This window comes from Phocoena phocoena, chromosome 15 (genome assembly GCF_963924675.1).
Source record: "Phocoena phocoena chromosome 15, mPhoPho1.1, whole genome shotgun sequence".
In the NCBI taxonomy this organism is placed as follows: domain Eukaryota; kingdom Metazoa; phylum Chordata; class Mammalia; order Artiodactyla; family Phocoenidae; genus Phocoena; species Phocoena phocoena.
In genome coordinates this window covers 29,588,847-29,611,936 of record NC_089233.1, presented here as the reverse complement: position 1 = coordinate 29,611,936, position 23,090 = coordinate 29,588,847, and the positions used below count along the sequence as shown (strand labels likewise).

Here is a 23,090-nt window from a genome sequence, read left to right as displayed (position 1 = left end):
GATGAGGGCGGAAGCTGAGAAGGGGTGACGGAGGGAAGCCCTACTTGGCCAAGAAAGAGAGAAGAGAAGGGTGGGGCCCAGCATTCCTGGAGTTGGTGCCCTCTGGCCTCTGGCTTCCCCACCCCCTCCTGTCCCCAGCTTATGCTGACCCCTGCTCAGCATGCCCTGAGCAGCAGCCAGGCCCCTCTCTGCACAGGCTGTGATGAAGGAGGGGTGAGGAGTCAGACAACAGGGAAGCCTTTCTCCCGAGGAATCTTTTGTCACTCAGTGCTTTCCCAGCAGCTTCACACCCACCTTGAATGGAGTCATCGATTTCTGTACAATTCGTGTTGTTGACGCATACTCTCCAGATATCTGCAAAAAACTCCTCTCCTACCCACCAGGCCTGTAACACGAAATGGAAACACAGGGAAAGGCTGTTCGTTCATTATGAAAACACGGGCCCCTAATCAGGTGAGGCACAGGAGTAGATGAGAATTCGGGACCGGTGCTTCGCAACCTGCGGTGTGCACGCAGGTCACCTGGGGATCTGGTCAGAATGCGGATTCTGGTTCAAGGGGTCTGGGGTGGGGCCTGAGAGTCTGCATTTCTAACAGGCTCCCAGGTGATGCCCACTCCACCAGTCTGCTGAAAGGGAAGGTCCAGGCCCTCCCAGGACGTGGGTGAGGAGGTGAGGCTCAGCTGGTGGTGATAAGAGCAGCCGGTGGTGAATTCCAACAGAACTGCAGGGGTGATGCCGGAGGGGAGGAGGGAAAGGATGAGATCTAGCGGGGAGAGCCTGTTACAGATGAAATAATCAGACAAAAGGCTCTCCTGCCTTCCATCCAAACGCTTGTGTTTCTCTCTGTGCTCCTGCTGCTCTTTGTCCCCACATGGGCCTCCTTCTGCTTTCCGTCCACCCGAAGACTGGAATCTCCTCCCCCCACCCCCATCCAGGCAACAGTCGGTCACGGAGCTCCCACTACGCGTCTAAGGATAGTGCCAAGCGCGATTCCTAATTCAGCGCATGACTCACTGACTGGCAAAAATGCCCACCTGTGTCTTCTCAGTAAGGGCCATGGTAACAGAAACACCCACAGGATTAGCTGTTGCTGTGGCGGATGGCTCTTCTGCCCTTAATGTTAATCTATCCCTTTCACTATGTCTGGGACCTTTTCAGGATCCCAAGGGACTAGATGAAAGCAATAGAAAAAGATTCTAAAAGAACATTCAAAACCACTTAGTTGGGCTTCCCTGGTGGCGCAGTGGTTGAGAGTCTGCCTGCCGATGCAGGGGACGCGGGTTCGTGCCCCAGTCCGGGAAGATCCCACATGCCGCGGAGTGGCTGGCCCGTGACCCATGGCTGCTGAGCCTGCGCATCCGGAGCCTGTGCTCCGCAACGGGAGAGGCCACAGCAGTGAGAGGCCCGCATAGCGCAAAAAAAAAAAATAATAATAAAAAATAAAAAAAACCCACTTAGTTCACAGAGAGTGGGTCCTTTGGATAACGGTAGGTTCCCAGGACTTTAACTCACAGCATCAATGTGGTCCCTGCCCTGGCCACTCATGACAGCTCTTCCAGAACCTCCAGGAACCCAGACCCGATCACTGCACTCCTTACAGGATCCTTACAGGATGTAGAGCCAGGAGCCTCTGGAACGCTTCAAATCCCAGCTCTGCCACTTTCCTGCCATGTCAATTCCAGCAGGCTCCCTAAATGCCCTGAGGCCCAGTTTCCTCATCATAAAATAGTGCCAGGAGAGGACCTATCTTGTAGACCTGAAGGGAGGATTAGATGAGATGATGCACATAAAAGGGCTGAGCATACGCGCTGCCAGAGTTAGTACTCCCTAAGTGACAGGTGTTGTCCTGGTCCGTGTTGCTGTTATTTTGATGATTAATTGACAGGAGTCTATATGCAGCCAGACTGGATGGTTGCCTGTAGGTGCACTTTTTGGCTTCCTGAGCAGACTTTCTGACTCTAAATGTCTCCACAGTCTGAAACTATCAGGATTGAAGCCAGGCCTTTGGATCAGGGTGTGGGCCATAGGGCATCTCTGGTAAAACGCTTCATTTCCTGCCAGGAGGGATGTTAATCTATGCCCATAGGTCATTTATCAAATGCTATACGGCTGTGAGCTGGACACTCAAGGAAAGAACGAAATTTGTCATGGGCTCATGGGCAGAATGGGGAAAGTTCCAAGCATGAGCTCTGCCGGGAAGGGCATGGCCAGGTGGGCTGGCAACAGGGGATCCTGTCAGTAAGGAGAAGTCAGAGACAGGAGGGGGCAAAGATCACCTGGGATGGGTCATCTGGGAGATCTAGGGCAATGGTCCTCAACCAAGGTGATTTTGCCTCCCACGGGACACTTGGCAATACCTGAAGACATTTTTGGGCATCACAACTAGGGGCTAGAGTGCTGCTGGCATCACGTGGGTAGAGACCAAGGATGCTGCTAAACATCCTACGATGTGCTAAACATCCACAAAAAGCACGATCCAGCCCAAAATGACAACCGTGCCACGGTTAAGAAAATGACCTGCGGAGAGCTGAATTTAAGCCACATCCTCAAAGGGCTTCCTACAGCCAAGGCATCTTGCCCGGCTCTGTGGGGGACTCAGGGATGAGAGGACCAAGGTCCCTGCCCGTCCAGACACATGTGATGCTTCGAACCACCACACTTAGGCCAAGAGTCCTCGGGCCCAGGCTGAGGAGATGGGTGTGCTTGGTAGGGAGGATGACTCCAAATTATAATCACCTTGGGGATGTTCTCAATCCTACTTCTACTGACTTTAGGATCCAGAAGTTCTGGGATGGTCAAAAGGAAAGGGAACTTACATTGTCGATGGTGGCAATGAAGAGCAACGCCGCAGACGTGATGTGGAAGATGATGATGAAAGCCAGAAGCACCAACATTTTCACGGGGCACGGTGGCGCACGGAGTAGTAGCGTTTAAAGCCCAGAGGAGATGTGCTAAAGAGGGTGAAAGAAATTCAAATTTGTCAGTGACAAAGCACTAGGAAAATGAAAAATAAGCAACTTTTCATGGGGTTTTAGAAAATCTTAAACAGCTCTTCCCATCTTCCCTTTGCCTAGAAACTTTACTGGACAAAGTCTGGCAGGAGAAGCTCTTCTCTGTTGCATCCGGACACCAGATATTCCTTGTGGAGGAGGAGGGGTGAGGACCAATTAAAATCCCTAATTTAGAAAAGCATTGCAATTCTTCGAAGCAGCACACCATGGGCACCAGGGCAGGAAAGAGTAGCTCTGTGTGTGCTAAAATGCTGTTCCAGATATCCCACCCACCAGGCAACGCCATGGGGATTTCACAGCACCAGAGTAAGCTCACTGTCTGAGTATTCATTATCACAGTCCCCGCTGCCCTGCTCCGTAACCAAGCAAAAGTGATCAAATATTTCCTAATGATCTGACCATTTATAAAATTAATCCCAATGTAAGTTGGTGCAGCCACTATGGAAAACAGTATGGAGGTTCCTGAAAAAACTAAAAATAGAATTGCCATATGACCCAGCAATCCCAGCCCTGGGCATATATCCACAGAAAAGTATAATTTGAAAAGATACATGCACCCCAATGTTCATTGCAGCACTCTTCACAATAGCCAAGACATAGAATCAACCTAAATGTCCATCGACAGATGAACGGATAAAGAAGTTGTGGTATATATGTATACATAATGGAATACTACTCAGCCATAAAAAAGAATGAAATAATGCCATTTGCAGCAACATGGATGGACCTAGAGATTGTCATACTGAGTGAAGTAAGTCAAAGACAAATATCATATGACATCAATGTGGAATCTAAAATATGATACAAATGAACTTATTTACAAAACAGAAAGACTCACAGACACAGAAAACAAACTTATGGTTACCAAAGGGGAAAGAGGGTGGGAGAGGGATAAATTAGGAGTTTGAGATTAGCAGATACAAGCTACTATATATAAAATAGATAAACAACAAGGTATAGCACAGGGAACTACATTCATTATCCTGTAATAAACCATAGTGGAAAAGAATATGAAAAAGAAAATATATGTATATGTGTGTATATATATATATAAAACGGAATCACTTTGCTGTACACTAGAAACCAGCGCAACACTGTAAATCAACTATACTTCAATTAAAAATTAAAAAATCAATCCCCACTCAAACACCCCTCAATATCTAACCCCATCTGAATAACATCCAACCACAAAAGGCAAACACAATGTGAGGCCGACAGCCGCAGTTTCATTTTCCTCTCTCTGCACATGAAAAGACTGCATTTCTCAGCCTCGCCTGCAGTTAGGTCGGAGCCTTGTGACTAATTCTGGCCAATGGGCTGTAAGCAACATTGGCTTATGTCATTTCCAGGCTGAAGCAGTTCCGGGCTGAAGAGCAGGTGTGAGTTCTCCATGCTCCGTCTCCTTGATGAAGTAGTTGGGATGGTGGAGCCGTGATATGTTGAAGCCTCACACTTTGGACAGATATTGTGATTGGGAAATAAGCCTTTGGCTGTTAAACCACTGAGATTCCAGGGTAAACTTTTTATTTACTATGGTTGGACAGTCTTAATCATAGAAAACAGAAAGCGATAACAAAGTGACATTGGAAATCTTGCAAAAGAACTAGGGTTATATCAGGTCGATGAAAGTGACACTGAAGAACCAGTCAAAAGGCACCGAAGGGGTTAACACATGAAGACTTGTCCAAGCTGAACTAGTTAATAATAAAAGAGGAAAAAAATAAACTTGAATGATGTAGAAGAAGAAGAAAAAGGAGAAGGAGGAGTGGAAGAAGAAGGAGGAGGAGAAGAAGAAGAGGGAGAAAGCAAAGAAAGAAAGCATTCAAAAGAATGCTTTGAATATCGAAGGATAAACAGCGACACTTGGGAAAACTGATGAAGTCTTTGAACATTTTTGCAAAAATGACCATCGTCTTGGTCAAACGACACGCAAACGTCAAGCAAAAATGTCACATCAGGGGCTTCCCTGGTGGCGCAGTGGTTGAGAGTCCACCTGCCGATGCAGGGGACACGGGTTCGTGCCCGGGTCCGGGAAGATCCCACATGCCGCGGAGCGGCTGGGCCAGTGAGCCATGGCCGCTGAGCCTGCGCGTCCGGAGCCTGTGCTCCGCAACGGGAGAGGCCACAGCAGTGAGAGGCCCGCGTACCGCAAAAAAAGAAAAAAAAAAAAAAGTCACATCAACAAATCCTGTTGGACGAGTGAATGCTACTAACTCCCCAAATCAATACTTGATTCATTCTTCTTTCATTCCAATAATTTGTGACCAGTTACTATTACTAAAATTTTGTGTAACATAAAATTAAGTTTTAGCTTCACTTTTAAAAACCAAATCAGACCTTGTTTTCACTATTTATGATAACATTATAGCACCAGTTTTAAGTGGATTGATTTTATTTGTTAAGTCTCTTTCTCTCCCTCCAAATACTTCACCCCCCACACACATTTTTTCTGAACCATTTGAGAGTAAGTTGCCTCAGCCGTAATTTACGTCTAAGTATTTCTGTGTGCATCTCTGAAAAACAAGGACATTCCCGTACATAACCACAGCACGATAATCACAAAAATGTCACATTTTACAATATTTTATCTCACCTACAGTCCATATTCAAATTTCTCCAATAATCTCAGTAAGGACCTTAGCTATGTTTTTGGTCCAGGACAAATCCAAGATAATGCCTTGCATTTTGTTATCACATCATATTAGATTCTAACCTAATCTAATCTAGAATGGTTCCTTAGCCTTTCTTGGCCTTTCCTGGCATTGATATTATGTAAGAGTACTGACCATTTATTTTGTAGAAAGTCCCTCCATTTGTTTAATGCTTCCTAACGATTAGATTCAGGGTATGCTTTCATGGCAAGAATACTCCATACTCATGTGTCCTTAGCGTGTCCCACCAGGGGGCACAGGATGTCAGGTTGTCCATTATTGGTGATGTTAACTTTGATTAAGGGGTTAAGGTTCACCAGATTTCTCCACTGTGCATTTTTCCTTTGTAATTAAAAAGTAATCTCTGGGGAGGTATTTTTTAGTGTGATAAAATGCACATAATTTTAAAATGTACTATTAATGACAATTAGTATATTCACAATGTTGTACATCCATCACCACTATCTAGTTCCAGAACACTTCCTCACCTTGAAAGGAAACCTTGTACTCATTAAGCAGACACTCCCCATTCCTCCCTCCACTGGCCCCTGGCAACCACTAATCTGCTTTCCTTCTATGGATTTGCGTATTCTGGACATTTCATAGAAACGGAATGACACAAGATTTGTCCTTTTGTGTCTGCCTTCTTTTATTCAGCAGTGTTTTCAAGGTTCAGCACATGTAGGGAGATATTTTGAGATGATGTAAAGATCTAATCTCTCATCAAAATGTCACCCCAATAGTTTGAGCATCCACTGGTATTTCTGAAATAGAATAATTTAAAATCTACTTTTTGGACAAATACCATATGATACCACTTATATGTGGAATCCAAACTACGACACAAATGAACATATCTACGAAACAGAAACAGACTCACAGATATAGAGAACAGATTTGTGGCTGCCAAGGGGCGTGGTGGGGAACGGTAGGACTGGGAGTATGGGATTAGCAGATGCAAACTATTATGTATAGAATGGATAAACAACAAGGTCCTGCTGTATAGCACAGGGAACTATATTCAATATCCTGTGATAAACCATAATGGAAAAGAAAATAAAAAAGAATATATATATATATGTACATATAACTGAATCACTTTGCTGTAACAGCAGAAATTCACACAGCACTGTAAATCAACTATACTTCAATAAATTTTTTTTAAAAAGAATAAAATAGCCTTTTTCTGATACCAACTCTCCCACTTAGAGAGCTGCACTGCACAAAACCCTCCAAACCCTCCACCCTTTCTCTGCCCAGGCTCACTCCCACTCGTGGGACGCATTATTCCCTCGTGAGACTGAACAAGGCTCGTGAGCTCACACAGGGGCCCCTCTTTGAGACGCAGGACTCATTAACAATGAGCCAGGAGCCATGTGGCTTCAGAGTGACTCAGCCTGGGCGGTCCCAGCCGCAATTCTGCGCATCATTTGGAAGAACCCAGTGAATCAGCTCACAGATTCTCCCAATTCTTTTAAAAAGGACAAATTCCCCTTTGTTTAGGCCTGCATCATTCTTAGCCGCCATGCCATGCTGCCTCCAAACAGATGCGTTTCTGACCCTCACAAATAAAAGGTGCATTACCACACTGAATGCCACGTTACTTTAATATCAGCTGGAATGCCGAAGTGCCAGCATCACAGGCAGTGCCAATAACTACAGGGTGATAATAGCTTTACGTATTGTCCAGCTCAGATGACACAGATACGTAAGGACACATAACTAAAACTTTCTAGAAAAGGAAAGAAAGGCTTTAACTAACTCTTTCCTAAGGTGTGGAATTCAAACGTTATAATGCATGATTTTGGATGGCGCATTGATATGGCATTAAATAACAGTGAACCACTGAACAGTGAACCACGCAGTAAGAAAGCCCCCATTCTAATCCTTCCAAGTCCATCAAGGAAAAAGACCCTGGGGTGCTAGACTGTCTCTAACACTTAGCAATTTTCTTTCAAACCAAAAGAAAAAGCAGAACTCTGGATGGGTCACAGTGCATAGCCAGAATTTAACAACGCTGTTCAGATTTTATTATATTTCTTTTTGAGGTTCTTTCTTTTTATAAGAATAACACTTATAGTAGTGATAGAAAGTCCCCTTTTAAAACAACTTTATTGAAGTTTTCAAAGTCATTTAAGAAAAATATTATGTAAATAAAAGGGCAGGTGGTCTTCAATGTCAGCAAAAATCCTGACGGTGGTTCTCAAATGCCTAGTGTCTGTGATTCCAGTCGGAATTCTGCTGGAATTCTGCTGGAAGGAAACACTGCTTTCACACCTGGGAGTGATTCCAGTTGGAATTCCAGACATTAGAAATAAACCCCTGGAGAGAAAAGAGTAAGCTTTCACCAGAGGTCAAGTAAGGTCTTGAGCTCAGTGTAAGAGAAAAGTCTAGAGGCATACAAGGGTGGCTATGGCTTGATTTGAACCACTAGGAGTCCAGGAAAATTAGGGAAAACAGACATGTCACCTACTTAGCACTCTCCCATGTTGGTGTCTGGAATTCAGATCCCCAGTGAAAAACAAAATGAGGTAAATCAGCGACAGAACTTTCAGACCTAAGGCATTGCTCGTAACCTCACCACAGGGTTTGGAGTCAATTATTCACAAATAGAGAAGACCCCATGAACTTTTTTTTTTTTTTTTTTTTTTGCGGTACGCGGGCCTCTCACCGTTGTGGTCTCTCCGGTTGCGGAGCACAGGTCCGGACGCGCAGGCCCAGCGGCCATGGCTCACGGGCCCAGCCGCTCCGCGGCATGTGGGATCTTCCCGGACCGGGGCACGAACCTGCGTCCCCTGCATCAGCAGGCGGACTCTCAACCACTGCGCCACCAGGGAAGCCCCCCTCCGTGAACTTTTAAGAGACTAAAAATGATCCTCTACCCTTGCATCTCTATACCGAATGAAGTTCCCCTTCATCACTATCCCTGACTCACTCTGCAAGTTCCTTTCCTTTAGTGACCCACTCTTCCCAGTTTCCTGTGCGTTTTTCCAGAAATATTTGTTAGGTGGGAACACTTACTCCACACTCTCCAGGTTTCCACGTGGAGGGAGCTGCCCCACGGTAACACTCCTGGCCTCAGGTCCCGCCCCTCACTCACTCCTTTGATCCTGACTGGAGGGTGCATCAGTGTCCACTTTCTGGATTGGTGGAGCTCAACCACTGAGAGGCCACCTTGCAGCGCTTTTTCTTTGTCCTTCCCCACACCTCCTCCCTAGACAGCGAGTGGGTGTGTCTATCCCCCAGAGCCCCAATTTCCCTTGGCTTAGGGGTCCAGGGGCTCATGGGGGGCAGGGGTGTGGAGCTAAGAGCCCATCCTCCAACCCAGCTTTTCTCACTTGATAATATCTCTAGAGATCATTCTTTTCCAGCATATGGATCCACCTCATTCTTGCAATGGTTGCCTGGTGTTCGGTTGGGTGGCTATGCCACGATCTACTCCACTAGTTCCCCACTGATGGCCATTTAGGGCGCTTCCAGACTTTTTGCTACTCCAAACTACACTGCAGGGAACATCCTTGCACTTATTTCTTTGCATGCTTGTGTTAGTATTTATGAGGGGCAGATTCCAAGAAGTAGAGGTGCTGGGTCAAAGGATAAGTACACTTAATTTATTTTACTTTTAATTTTTCAATTCAATTCAAACTTAATTTACTGCAAAGCATAAACTGGACACTGTTAGTGCTGTGCCAGCCTTGATCTTCAGAGGGTTTGCAAAGGGTATAAGGTACTGGACCAACTGTTATGTATGGACTGGGTAGGTAGACAAGCCTTGATGTCATGTTTTCTGAGTTAATAACATCCCTTAGTTCCCCCGAAGTATAATTCTGGCCTATACAGACTAGCCTCTGTCATCCCCGTGGCTCTTCCCAGCGGTGCTCTCTCCTTCCCATGTTTTCTCCTGCATTGGGACTCTGTGGACCCTCTCTGGAGATACTGAAGAACAGACAGCTCCCTGGGCTATAGATGTTGGATGAAGCCCAGCCCAACAAACCCAGGGTGGCATCAAATTCATCTTTGCCATTCACAGAAATTTATTTTCCCTTCCAAAAATGTCATACTGAACGCTGATCCCTTTTGTCTCCCCTTTTCCTTGTGGGCTTCAGCGCTCTGCCAGCCAGGTCTGGTCTCAGTTCCTTGGAGCTGAGCTTCTGGGAGCACCCTGTCCCTTCCACCCTCAGCTGGCTCTCTCGCGCTGTCCAGGTCTCAACTCAAGCATCCCCTCCTCAGAGAAGCGGCCCTGATCACCCAGTAGCCACGCCCTTCCGGTACAGTGTATCCCATCAGTATCTGTCCCATCCCCCTGGCTTATTTTCTTTGGAAGATTTTCACTGTCAGAAAGCATCTTATTTGTTCACTTGATTGTTATCCATTCCCCCTCTTTCTCTGCTGTGCTGGGTGCACAGAAAGCTATTTGCTGTCATTTCTAGTTCTAGGAATGTAGAACTATAAAGGTTCTGGGAAAACTCAAAGCCCTGATTGTCCAGAGGCAGGAACTGAGGCCAGAAAGGGCCATGACACGCTCAGATCCCACAGCAAAGCAGGAGCAAGAGAAGGACTAGGGGGTCTCCCAGCCCCCACTCCAATTGCCCTTTTGACCTCAGTGGGAGACCCCTCACAGGATGCACAGCAATCTTTCAATACTCAACAACCATTTCCCAAAAGCCTCTGTCACTTTCAAGCACAACTTTCACCGAGCAGTCCGAATCACATTGTTTTTCCTTTGGTGATTTCTTCAGGGGCTGAGCAGGACATTCTGCTCGGCCACCTGGGTTGGGGTGTTGCCCTGTCTGAAGGTGGGAGACTGTACTAGATGAGCTTTAAAGTTCCTGTCTAGAAATCAAAGTCTTATGATTTGCAGAACTTCTCTTTTAAAAATATGATTTGATCTACGTATTACATATGATGATTAAGAAAAAAGAAGGTTGGGCTTCCCTGGTGGCGCAGTGGTTGAGAGTCCGCCTGCCGATTCAGGGGACACGGGTTCGTGCCCGGGTCCGGGAAGATCCCACATGCCGCGGAGCGGCTGGGCCCGTGAGCCATGGCCGCTGAGCCTGCGCGTCCAGAGCCTGCGCTCCGCAACAGCAGAGGTCACAACAGTGAGAGGCCCGCGTACCACAAAAAAAAAAAAAAAAAAAAAAAAAGAAAAAGAAAAAAGAAGGTAATAGAATCAAAGGCATATGATGAAAACCACAGCCTCTGCCCTACAGTCCTGATCCCCGGAAGCGATCTCTTTTAACACTTTCAGTTGTTTATTTTCCCCATAGTTCCACATGTCCAAACAATATTCATCTATTTCTCTTTCCTGATTCATCTATTATAAACATTACTGACTTCCTGCCTAAGGAAGAGTTTCTTTCACCATCATCACTGTCCATCTTCCTACTCCCACCGTCCCAGTATAGTCTTATCACACATCGGTAATTCTCATTTACACTATGACCATGCAAATGTTGCACACTGCAGGGCCAAATAGTGTACTATGATTGCACTTTTTTCTTAAAAACTCTTCTCTTCCCTAGCATTACTAATTGTCTTTTCTCTGCTCTCTCTGTGGCTCTATTTTCCCCATTTCTTCAGTTCTTTCCAAACTTCTGATCACTCCAGGACTTCTAGGGCAGAACCCCAGATGCAAAGCAATGCGCAGTTTCAGTCGCAAGCCTGTAATCAGACTCCTCCTTTGCAGTGTACCGTCTCAAGCCAGTTCCCCGCTTCTAACTCTGCCCTCCCCCGCTCTCTGCCGGGCGCAGCCTCGGCAACTGCTGCTGTCACAGGACAAGCAAGACAAATATCCTTCAGGCAAGACCAGCAAATCTGCCGCTAACTGTGACCAGGGCCCAGGATGCCAGCATAACCTCGAGACAGGTAGGAGACAAAGCAGATCCCTGGGGAGGGGGTGTGCTCAGAGGGGGTCATCCCACAAGAAAGGAGACCCCTCGTGATTAAAGGTCAAGGTTCAGTTTACGCAGCGTATCTTGTGTTGGATCTCCATGTCAACCCTGTGAAGCCGGCAGGGCAAGGTATCATCATGCCCATTTTACAGATGAAAAACTGAGGCTCACAGAGACATCACATGATTCGCCGAGTTGGGACTCTAACCTCTGGTGTTCCAACTCCAAATCCAGGACATTTTTATACTACCCACTTTCCTGCTCCCATGCTTAGAACCTAATGAAAATCAGGCGAGAGGACACAGGCAGCATCAAGTCATGCTTCACCTTTGGCTGGATTTCCCGCAAGCTTTGCACCGGGCAGGGGGGATTTGGGAAGGCAGCGTCTCTCTGCCCTGGCCATCAGCTAAAGTTGAGATATGACTGGGCTAATTAAGAGAGGACTTCATTAAAATCTATGCTTTAGTCATCATTTGTACTAAAAATAGAATTTCTTGCATTTCGAATCCTTATAGCTCACCGGCCCAGCTGAAGCATGTGTTGTCTTTATTGATCTACTCTGAGATTGGTTTGGACTTTGGATAGAGTTTCTCCTTGATCACTAAAAGGATTTATTCAGACACAGTAGAATGGACTCAGTTCTGTTTTCTAAATTTATCACAATGCACCCCCTTTCCACCCAGAAACTCAGGTGGATCTCGCCACCCTGATTTTGGTGCATTGTAGGAATCGTGGTAAAGCATTTTCAGACTGAAGGCCTAAATACTCCCTATTCTATAAAATACCCATAAAAATAATCCCGGAAAATAACAGAGAATATTAGAACTTAAGATTTCTTTTTAAGGAAGAAGAATCAGTAGCTGGAGTAGAAGGAGCAGCAAATGGGTTTCCTTGAGCAGAAGCAAGAACCCTCTGGGTATCAGACCTGGAGCGAGTAGGGGAGCGGGGAGGAGGGGGCGAGGCACTGGGAGGTGTAGGTGGGGCTATGGAAATTCTGCACACAGAATGCAGTTTTCGTGGTTCAGTGAACTTCAAGTTCTAAAGGCTGATGGTTTAAAAAAAAAAAAAAGGCTGATGGTTTGGGATAAGGGATGGTACTCCCAGAAATGTCCATCCAGACCTCTGATGACAAATAGGATATGCCAAGAACTGGCATCTCCTCGCTGCCTCCTAAGTAGCAGTGCTGTCCTACTATACTTTGGTCCAATGTTTGCTTGAAATGTGTGTGTGTGCGTGCAAGTGTGTGTGTGTGCGTGCCGCACATCTAGCACTGGGTGTGGAGAAAGTCCTGCTGGTGACTCACCGGCCCTCCCTCCCCCAGAAGCAACTTTTGATCTGTCGTTGATGGTGGGACATCACCAGTAGGGTCTTACACATGAAGAGAAGGCCAAGGGACCTTCCCACGGGTGATGTGAGTGTCCCCTCCTCTCCTTCCCTTCAGAAAAACACAAATCCCCACCACAGGGAGCCCCGGCCCCTGCCTGCTGTTGCTGAAAGGAAGCTGCTTTGGCCACGTTCCATTACGTGCAGGGGAGCGAGAGTGAGCCAGCTGCTTCCCGCGGCTGTTAGGGTGACCACCCGACCACCTGATTGTAACCCCACACTCGGGAGTTCTCCCTGCAATCTAAACCACGGCCCATTCTCAGCTGAGTCAGAGGCTTTTCCCGGAATTGTAAGCAAAAGGACAACCCTGAGGTCTAGAACCTTTCAAAACAGACCAGAGATGTTTGGTGTCTGAGGCTTCCCCAGCCCAGAAGGGCTCCACCCACAGGCCCCCGCTCAGAAGGCCAGGGAGGCTCTGGGCGCTGAGCCCTGGGGAAGGCCAGCTGGTAAGCAGTCTCCTGGGCCCCACAGCTAGAGGGACTCCAAGGCCCGCTCTAGAGCTGGCGGTTCTGCCCCAGGCTGGCTGAGACCCCGCACCTCCACCACATACCACCCACAGCACTCAGAAGGGACAGTGGCTTTGGCCTGTTTTCAGGAAGGCAGAGGTCAGCTCAGCCTCCTTCCTGCCCTGGTATCTGGACACCAAGCAGACCGAATGGCCAGGCGTCCGAGATGCCCTGGGGATGATGGAAGCCCTTCGCCCTGGGTGGCCCAGCTTTGTGCTCACTGCGTCTGGGGCTTCTAGGCACAGAGCCAACGCTTGCCTCTGTCCGGAAATGGACACTGGGATTTGGCAGTGCTCCAGGGCAGAAGCCACTGAGGACGATTCTGTCTGAGTCTTTCAATCCACTGTGGTAATAACTACTGTATCAGCAATAATGAGAGCCAACATTTATTTTCTAGTATGTGCCAGGCACGTGTACTAACTTATGCATTCCTCACAAAAACACTATGCTGTAGGTGCTATAATTAGCCTCATTTTATAGGTAAAGAAAATAAGGCTCAGAGAGGTTAAGCAACTTCTCTAAGACCACACAGCTAGTAAAGGCTGGAGCTGGGATTTGAAGTTAGACAATCTGCCATCTGAGAAGCCACCATGTTGCCCACCTTAAATCTGAATTTCTCTTCCCTTTTGGGATCCTGTCATCCTCCGGCCTGATCAGGAGATGGGTCCAAAGTCCTGGGGCCACATGTGGCTTTGGATGCTGGCCATCACTACATGTCAGGCGACAAGCACTCATTGAGCGCCCACCGCTTACCAGTCCCTGGTGACACGCGGGTGAGTAAGGCAGGCTCCACGTCCCATGGGAGCTGCCAGGTACATAAAGAACAAGGGCGTATAAATAAATAAACATGATGTGATGACATGCGTGCTATGAGAACGTAAAGGAAAGTGTGACTAGCCCCATGCTGGGGTCAGGGCCGCATCAGAGGCTTCATGGAGGAAGCAACATCTGGACTAGGTCTCAAGCGATGGGCGGTTTGCCAGGCAGAGCCGTGGGGACAGGGTGTTGCAGGCAAAGGGAACGGGATGCTCCGAGGCACAGAAGCATTACCAGTGTGAGCAGGGGGTGAGCTGGGCAGGGCCCGGGGCTGAGCCAGAACTCTAGGCCAGGTGAAAAGCTCGATGGGGCTTGGACGTTTGAGTGTTATCCTGGGGGCAGTGGGGAGAGGGGGAAGGCTTTGAAGCAGGAAAGGAATAAGACCTCCCTGTAGAAGAAAAACATGCCACAATCAGGAGGATGGATTAGAAGGAGACGAATTGGGGGAAGCTGTCAGAGAAGCCCTGGTGAGAAAAGGAGAGGGTCCAGATGAAGGTAAAAACTGGGAGGTGAGCAGAAGGGAGGGATAGAGACTCTTCAGAAGGAGAATCAGCAGGACCCCGGGGATGGGTGGGGCGTCGGGCAAAGGATTCTGGGGGCTCACAGTGGCCGCTGGTTCCACTAACGTGCTTGGCTTAGAGCAGGAAGAGCACATTTGAAGGGTGAGGGAAACAGTTCACCGGCGTTAGAAATGTCTGGTTACCAACGGTGAAGATGCTCCCGGGCAACTGGAAATATGGGCGGCACTGTCACCCAGGAGGAGACAGGAGCTGGGCACAGAAATCCCTGTGTCGTGGGTGTGTGGATGTGAGATACAGCCTCTAGTAACTATGAAACAGCACCAGGGAGAAAGGGCTGGGAGAGAGCGGGGGTCGGGGGAAAACCAAAAGCGGATGGTGGGACCCCAAAGCCGAGAGAGAGAGAGAGAGAGAGAGAGAGAGAGAGAGAGAGAGAGACAGACAGAGTAGGAAAAAGGAATCAGGATGGAAAATTAGCTCACTGACCAACTTGGTAATAACAATTTTAGTGAAGTAAACTAAAGCCCTTCTTTATTTTTCTCCTCTTAGCACCTCTCATGGCCCGATGTTACGTTGTAGTTGTCATTTGGGGGTTAACTTTCCCCCCGGCCACAGTGTCAGGGACCTGGCAGGTTCTGCAGGTCGGTATTCTCAGCACTTACAACAGTGTCTAGTTTGTAGATGGTGCTCAACAAATGTGCTGAATGAATGAAGCAAAGAAGGGAGGGAGGGGGGGAGGGGGGGAGGGAGGGGGGAGGGAGGGAGGGAGGGAAGGAGGGAGGGAGGGAGGGAAGGAGGGAGGGAGGAAAGGAGGGAGGGAGGAAAGGAGGGAGGGAGGGAGGGAGGGAGGGAGGAAAGGAGGGAGGAAAGGAGGGAGGGAGGAAAGGAGGGAGGGAGGGAGGGAGGGAAGGAGGGAGGGAGGGAGGGAGGGAGGGAGGGAGGGAGGGAGGGGGGGAGGGGGGGAGGGAGGGAGGGGGGGAGGGAAGGAGGGAGGGAAGGAGGGAGGGAAGGAGGGAGGGAGGGAAGGAGGGAGGGAAGGAGGGAGGGAGGGAGGAAAGGAGGGAGGGAGGGAGGGAGGGAGGGAGGGAGGGAGGAAAGGAGGGAGGGAGGGAGGGAGGGAAGGAGGGAGGGAGGGAGGGAGGGAGGGAGGGAGGAAAGGAGGGAGGGAGGGAAGGAGGGAGGGAGGGAGGGAGGGAGGGAGGGAAGGAGGGAGGGAGGGAGGGAGGGAGGGAGGAAAGGAGGGAGGGAGGAAGGGAGGGAGGGAGGGAGGGAAGGAGGGAGGGAGGGAGGGAGGGAGGGAGGGAGGAAAGGAGCCAGATTTCAAGGGGCTGAAGTGCTAAAGAAGTCAAGAAATGTTAACGAACATTGTAAATCAACTACACTTCATTTTTTTTAAATGTTGAAAAATAAATTAAAAAGGAGTCAAGAAATGAAGCCAGACTTTTCCTTCCAGTTTGGCAATACAAGAAGAAAGAAATATTTATCAAAGCTCTGGAGTCCCTTCCCGAAGAGAGAACTCCAGGCCCAGATGGCCTCACTGGTGAATCCTGCCAAACATTTAAGGAAGAATAATACCAACTCTACACACACCCCTCCAGAAAATCGAAGAGGAGGGAATGGCTCTCAACCCATCCTATGAGGCCTGCATCACCCTGATCCCCAAACCAGGCACGGCATTCCAAAGACAGGAAAAATACAGACCAGTATTTCTTATATTCATACATGCAAAAGGTTTTAACAAAGTGTTATCAGCAAATTGAATCCTCCTATTAGAAGAAGTGGAATCTATTTCCCCACCCACTGAACCTGGCTGCCCTTGTGATTTCTTTTATCAATAGAAGGGAGCAAAAGTTCCAATTCTGAGCCCAGGCCTCAGGAAGCCTCACACACTTCCTGTCTGCTCAGCTACCATGCAAACGAGCCCAGCCTGGCCTGCTGGATGGTAGGAGATTACATGGAGCAGAGATGAGCTTTGCTCCAGCAAGGGCCACCTAAGACCAGCCAGCCCCCAGCTGACCCACCTGCTGGCCACAGAGACGTGAGAGAGACCAGGCTAAGCCCAGCCCATATTGCCCACCTACAGAATGAACTAAATGTTTTCTCTTTCAAGCCATTTCTCTTACAAGCCATTGCATTTCAGGATGGTTTGTTACACAGCAAGAGCTAACTGACACAGGGGAAACTCTGCGTTGTTAGATTCAGAGTTCCTCAAAGACAGAACCCATGTCTTACTCATCCCCAGTGCCCAAGGTCACTCAGCAAACACTTGGTGAATGCCTGCTCGTTCGCACGGCTTTGGCGGAAGAGCTAATAACTGCCATTCTGCCAATGACTGCTGTCTGACCCCATCAATTAAAGAGCTCCCTGCTGGCTGTCATCCAAGGAGCTCCCTATAATTATGCCACCCACTAAACCCACACCCCAGGCCCAGAGAAGGCTGGGACCCGCAGGCACTCAACATGTCATTTAGATTAGGTGGCTGAGGTGAGGCAGGTGTCAGACTCAGGGGGTTTGCCATCCTCACAGCCATTTGGTTAGAAATGTTCTTCCCTTCACAGAGCATCTCGTATTAGTGACTTTCAAGTAACTCTCAGGAGATCAGAGGCACTCACTTTAGCAGACTTTTCATCTTTCCTAAACTCATTTCTGTGGGTGAATTTTGCCAGCAAGTTAGGGACTGGGAATCACTGCCTACAACTCAGCCAGACCCAAGGAGCCCCAGGATCAGGAAGCCAGGCCTCCACCTCCAGGTAAGTTAACCCGTGAAGGGGACAAAGGCGAGAAGACCAGCAGGAAGTAATATGTGCAAAACACAGAAGAGCACAGACAGAGCCAGACTGGACCGCAGTCTAGCAGCCTAACAGCTCAGTGCCTCAGTTTTCTCATCTGTACAATGGGGATGACAATGGTATGCCCACCTCCTAGGACCATTGGGAGATAACAGAGTGATAGTGCTTAGAACAGCATCTGGCACAAAGCAAGTGCTTTGTACATGCACCGATCATGACCAGCATCACGGTCAAGGAGTTTCTTAGAACTGCCACCCCCAGACCTTTCCCCTCCCCACAGAGTTCTCTCCTTGTCCACTGCCACTTTCAGGTGGCAGTCATCAAGTGGAAATAAATCACCCAGCTGTCTCCAGAGGGGAAGAAGTGCAAACAGACAACAGGCAGCTCAAGGCATGTGGACAGTTAGGGGATATTTCAGGCACCGTCCTCACTGTGCTTGCGTCAATGTTCCCCCAGTCAGCCATTCCTGCACCACCTGCAGAATCTCAGGTATATCCGTGTACCACCTGTGTTACTAGTAGCCTACTCACTTTTTAAACTTACATTTTTATAAAAAGAAACCTTATATCACAACCGAAATGGAAAGTTAGCAGTTGCCTGCCATAAATAGAGGGTGCTGGGAAGAAAGAAATACAAGGAAAACAGAACAATGTTATTCAATTCCAGCTAGAAACTGTTGCTGCTCAAGACTCTGAGTCCAAGGCCAGCTTCCTTTCCCCTTGCTGAAGCAGGATGTCACGTGTGTTTGGGAAGTTTTATTAAAGACATGTTAGCACAAAACTGAGATTTTTCTCCTTCGAGGGTTGGGAGGGAATTTAAAAGAGAATGATTTAAAAGGGATTCTATCTTATTTAATGCTGTGTATCTAGTCCACCTGAAGCATCTGTGATCATTAATTTTCTGTGTCAACTTGGCTGGGTCACAGAGTTTCTGTGAGGGTGTCTTTGGATGAGATGGCGATTTAAATCAGTGGGCTTTGAGTAAAGCAGATTGCCCTCCATAATGTGGGTGGGCCTCATCTGATCAGGTGAAGGTCCAAATAGAACAAAACACTGACGTCCCCCTCACCCCCGAGCAGCCTTCAGACTTGAATTGCAACATCAGCTCTTCCCTGGGTCCCCAGCCTACCAGCCTACCCTGCTGATTTTGGACTTGCTAGCCTTCATAACTGCACGAGCCAATTCCTTAAAATAAACTCCTCTCTCTCTCTCTATAAAAACACACACACACACACACACACACACACACACATCCTATTGGTTCTATTTCTGGGAGAACCCTGCTTAACACAGCATCTCTCCATTGGGGTACCCAGCCCATACAGACTCACTAACCTGAGAGCTGGCAGGTCATGTCCTTTAACTAGGGGTTTGGGGGCAATAACAGGAAGGGATGCCCTCTGTTAAACACCCAAGATCAGGCAGATGCTGAGCCAGCTAGGGAGCCATCCCCATGAACTTGAAATGACACTCTAACGTTTCCCCACCAGCATTACCCGGGGGACTGTGAAGTTGCCCTGCTGGAAAGAAAGGCAGGCCCCCAAACCTCTTGCCCTTCCGACTGGGGAACCTCTGATGACGTGTGTCCGCAGCTATGACACAGTCCAGCCGTGGAACTGGGAAACAGACCCCAGACAATGAGAACTGCAGACTCACGCAGTCTGAGCTGAAAGGCGCTGTGTGACCATGCAGAACCAGCCCTGCCCCAGCCTCTGCCTGGATTACTTTTATAGGAACCAGTTTCCATTTGTATGGGCCCCAGGAATGGAGACCTCACCACTTCCTGACACGGCACCTGATAATCGGGCCCTAAACATTAGGAGAAGGTTTTCCAAACTTCAGTCACTGGCTTACCTCCTTCCTGAGTACCACCGTGAGATTTTACTTCATATCTGTCATTAAATAAACCCACTCTCTAACAGAAATACATGTACTTCAGGAAGAAATATTTTGCTCCTGGGAATGGAGAATCAGCAGGACCTGCCACAGAGACTGGTCGTGAAAATTAATAGCCACCCCCCGCAAAAACGTTCACAAGTTCTGGTTCAATGCTGCTGTCCACCAAAGGGCTGAGTAGAGACCTGCTCTGTCTGGTTAAAGAAGGAGAAGTAAGGTCGAAGAGACGTCTTCTCCTTGATGGAATCCCTGGCGGCCAGTGGTTAGGACTCAGTGCTTTCACTGCCATGGACCTGGGTTCGATCCCTGGTCAGGGAACTAAGATCCCACAAGCCTTGTGGCGTGCCCCCGCCCCACCCCCCCAAAAAAAGAACAAAAACAACAGAGTGTGACAGCCATAAAATGGAATATTACTCAGCAATGAAAAGGAACAACATACTACATGTACAACACCATGGATGACTCACAAAACCTTATGCTGAGTGAAAGACGCCAGACACAAAGAGTGCATACTGCCTGTGACATTGTGACTTATAAAAAATATAGCTTTAAAAAAAAAAAGAAAAAGGAAAACTAGAGTCGAAGAGGTATCTTCCCCTTGATGGAATCACAAGAGCTGAGAGAACATTGAAAAGGGAACCACTTTGTCATGGAGTGATTTGACGTCATTTAATGTCGCATCCAGCAGCACCTAAAATCACTCTAGCAACATGCAGAAAACAGCCTTACGGAGGGCTCTGCCTTCCGCGGATTCCAGTTCTCTCTCAGGTGGTCCCCATGTGCCCTCCAGTCCTTCCCACCATCCCCCAGCCTACTCAGGTGGGCCCAACCTGTCCCAGACCTAGGAGCCTCGCTTAGCCCCAGGGGCCCTGGCCCCCAGCAACCTGCTCTAGATCTACAGGAATTTCACCAGTGGAAGTTTCTTAGGAGCCAGAAACTAGGACAGGACTGGACAGTGAATTAAAACCTGGGGAAGCAGAGAAACTGGAGCCCTCATCCACTGCTGCTGGGAGTGTAAAACGGCACACCCACTTTGTGAAACAGTCTGGCCGGTCCTCAAACGATTAAACATAGAGTTATCGTAGGAGTCAGCAATTCCACTCCTGGGTAAATACCCAAGAGAAATGAAAACACTAGCACAGAGAACTATACTCACGATCTTGTAATAACCTATAATGGAAAAGAATCTAAAAAATAATATATATAGGGGCTTCTCTGGTGGCGCAGTGGTTGAGAGTCCGCCTGCCGATGCAGGGGACACGGGTTTGCGCCCCGGTCCGGGAAGATCCCACATGCCGCGGAGCGGCTGGGCCCGTGAGCCATGGCCGCTGAGCCTGCGCGTCCGGAGCCTGTGCTCCGCAACGGGAGAGGCCACGACAGTGAGAGGCCCACGTACCGCAATAAATAAATAAATAAATAATAATCATAATAATATATATATGTACATATATATATACACAATAACTGAATCAGTTTGCTATACACCTGAAACTAACACAGCACTGTAAATCAACTATATTTCAATAAACATTTTTTAAAAAGGAAACGAAAACACATGAGCAACAGAAACATACAGGAATGTTTACAGCAGCATTATTCACAACAGCCAAAGGGTAGAAACCACCCAAATGTCCATCAACCCATGAATGGATAAACCAAACGTGTTATACCCACACAACAGAGTACTATTAGGCCATAAAAAGAAATGAAGTACTGATAGACTCCATAACATGGATGAACCTTGAAGACATTATGTGAAGTCGAAGAAACCAGACCCAAAAGATCACAGAGTACGATTCCATTTACACAAAATGTCCAGAATAGCAAATCAATAGAGACAGAAGGCAGATCTGTGGTTAATTAGGGCTCAGGGGGATGGGAAAATAGGAGGGTGATCTCTAAAGGGTATGGGGGGGTTCTTTTGGCTGTGGTGAAATGTTCCAAAATTGACCGTGGTGATGGTTGCACATATCTGTGGATATACTAATATACACTGAACTGTACTTTTAAAAACTCATTAAGAAAGAGATTTTAAAAAGTACAATGAGGGCTTCCCTGGTGGCGCAGTGGTTGAGAGTCTGCCTGCCGATGCAGGGGACACGGGTTCGTGCCCCGGTCTGGGAAGATCCCACATGCCGCGGAGCCGCTGGGCCCATGAGCCATGGCCGCTGAGCCTGCACGTCTGGAGACTGTGCTCTGCAACGGGAGAGGCCACAACAGTGAGAGGCCCGCATATCACAAAAAAAAAAAAAAAAAAAAAGTACAATGAGAGAGCTCTGAGTTCACTGGAGGCTGGTATTTCAACACCCCCAACCCCCTGGGTCTGACACAAGGACACCTAAGAGCCCTCTGTGGCCCCTGAGGTGGGACAGAGGGTAGAAACCATGGGTCAGGACCCCAGGCCTTGAGTTGGTCTGAGCGAGAAGTCCCACCCCACCCACCATGGCGCCCAAAGATGACCATCCCACACCTATAACTGACCACCCACCCCCTAGCTGACACTGATCCAGCCCCTCACTTTCCAGGACACCCCAAGAGTTGGGGAGCATGTGACCCCATTTCCCAGCCGTCCCGAGCATACAGTAGGTGCTACTCGAGGACATGAGCACATGGACCACTCACTCAGTCCTGACCCTCACAGAGCGCCCCAAAGAGCCAGCGGGATGAGTCAGGACCCCAAGCTGTGCCCTTCCTTCCCCAAGGTGGGGGGGAAGAAGACTGAGCTTGCTTCTCCCCCCCCCCGCACCCAGGGCACCAGGATGTTTGCACGAGCCGTTCCCTGTCTAGAAAGTTCTTAGATCTGGGGGTGAATGGCTCCTTCCCTTCATTCAGCCTCAACTCCAAAGCCCCGTCCTCAGAGAAGCCTTCCCAGACCATCCAAGATAAGTGACCCTGTTTTATTTTCCTTAAATCACTGCACATCATCTGCTGTTTTCTTCTTGATCTCTAGTCCCTTCTTTTGTTCTGTCTCGTCCCTCTTGACTGCAGGCAGGGGCTTATGTCTGTTTTGTCCCTGCTGTGTCCCCAGTGCCCAGGACAGTGCCTGACACATGGTGGCTCGAGGGACGGTGACCTGTCAGGTGCTCTCCTCCCGACTCAGGCCTCACCCGGAAGGCCCAGAGCAGCGAGGAGGTGACGACCGGGAGAGTGTCCAGTGAGGGGCCCTCACTGGTGATGAAGACTCAGCACCCTCCTGTCCCTCGGGATCCTCACGGCCTCCGGCTCACCTCTGAGTGCAGGAGCGTGAATATTCCGAGGTTCCTCATCCCCTGCCTGGAAACTGCAGAGAAAGCACCTGGGACAACACAGGTGAGGTTGAGGGGGGTTCAGGCCAGGCTCTGGGGCACATCTGGGGCCATGAGCCCAGGGAATGGGGAGCATAACTTCCCAGGCATCTCCAGACTTCTCGAAATTCCTGGGGAGAAGGGGAAGCTGCGAGTCCTTAGCAGCCAATACTCACCGCAGCTGGGGGTGGGCACATCATCCAGTAAAGGGGACCTGGATGGGTCACCAATGGTGTCAACACTACCACCATCATTCTGCCCTGTGTCCCACCTGTACTATTCATGACCCACACTGTCTTTAAAACACGAGTCTCGGACTTTCCTGGTGGCACAGTGGTTAAGAAT

General features: G+C 48.6%; 1 protein-coding gene across 1 annotated transcript in view; it reads right to left on the bottom strand.

Annotated features, from left to right (window-relative positions):
- The window catches only part of EMP2 (epithelial membrane protein 2), a 37,043-nt gene that overhangs the window by 5,498 nt on the left and 8,455 nt on the right, over positions 1 to 23,090 (bottom strand). The window contains exons 2-3 of the mRNA XM_065893150.1: positions 2,818 to 2,952; positions 295 to 385 (exon numbers count right to left, since the gene is read on the bottom strand). Coding sequence (XP_065749222.1) covers positions 295 to 385; positions 2,818 to 2,895 — 169 coding nt within the window. The 5' untranslated portion in view covers positions 2,896 to 2,952. The remainder of the gene's footprint in view (positions 1 to 294; positions 386 to 2,817; positions 2,953 to 23,090) is intronic.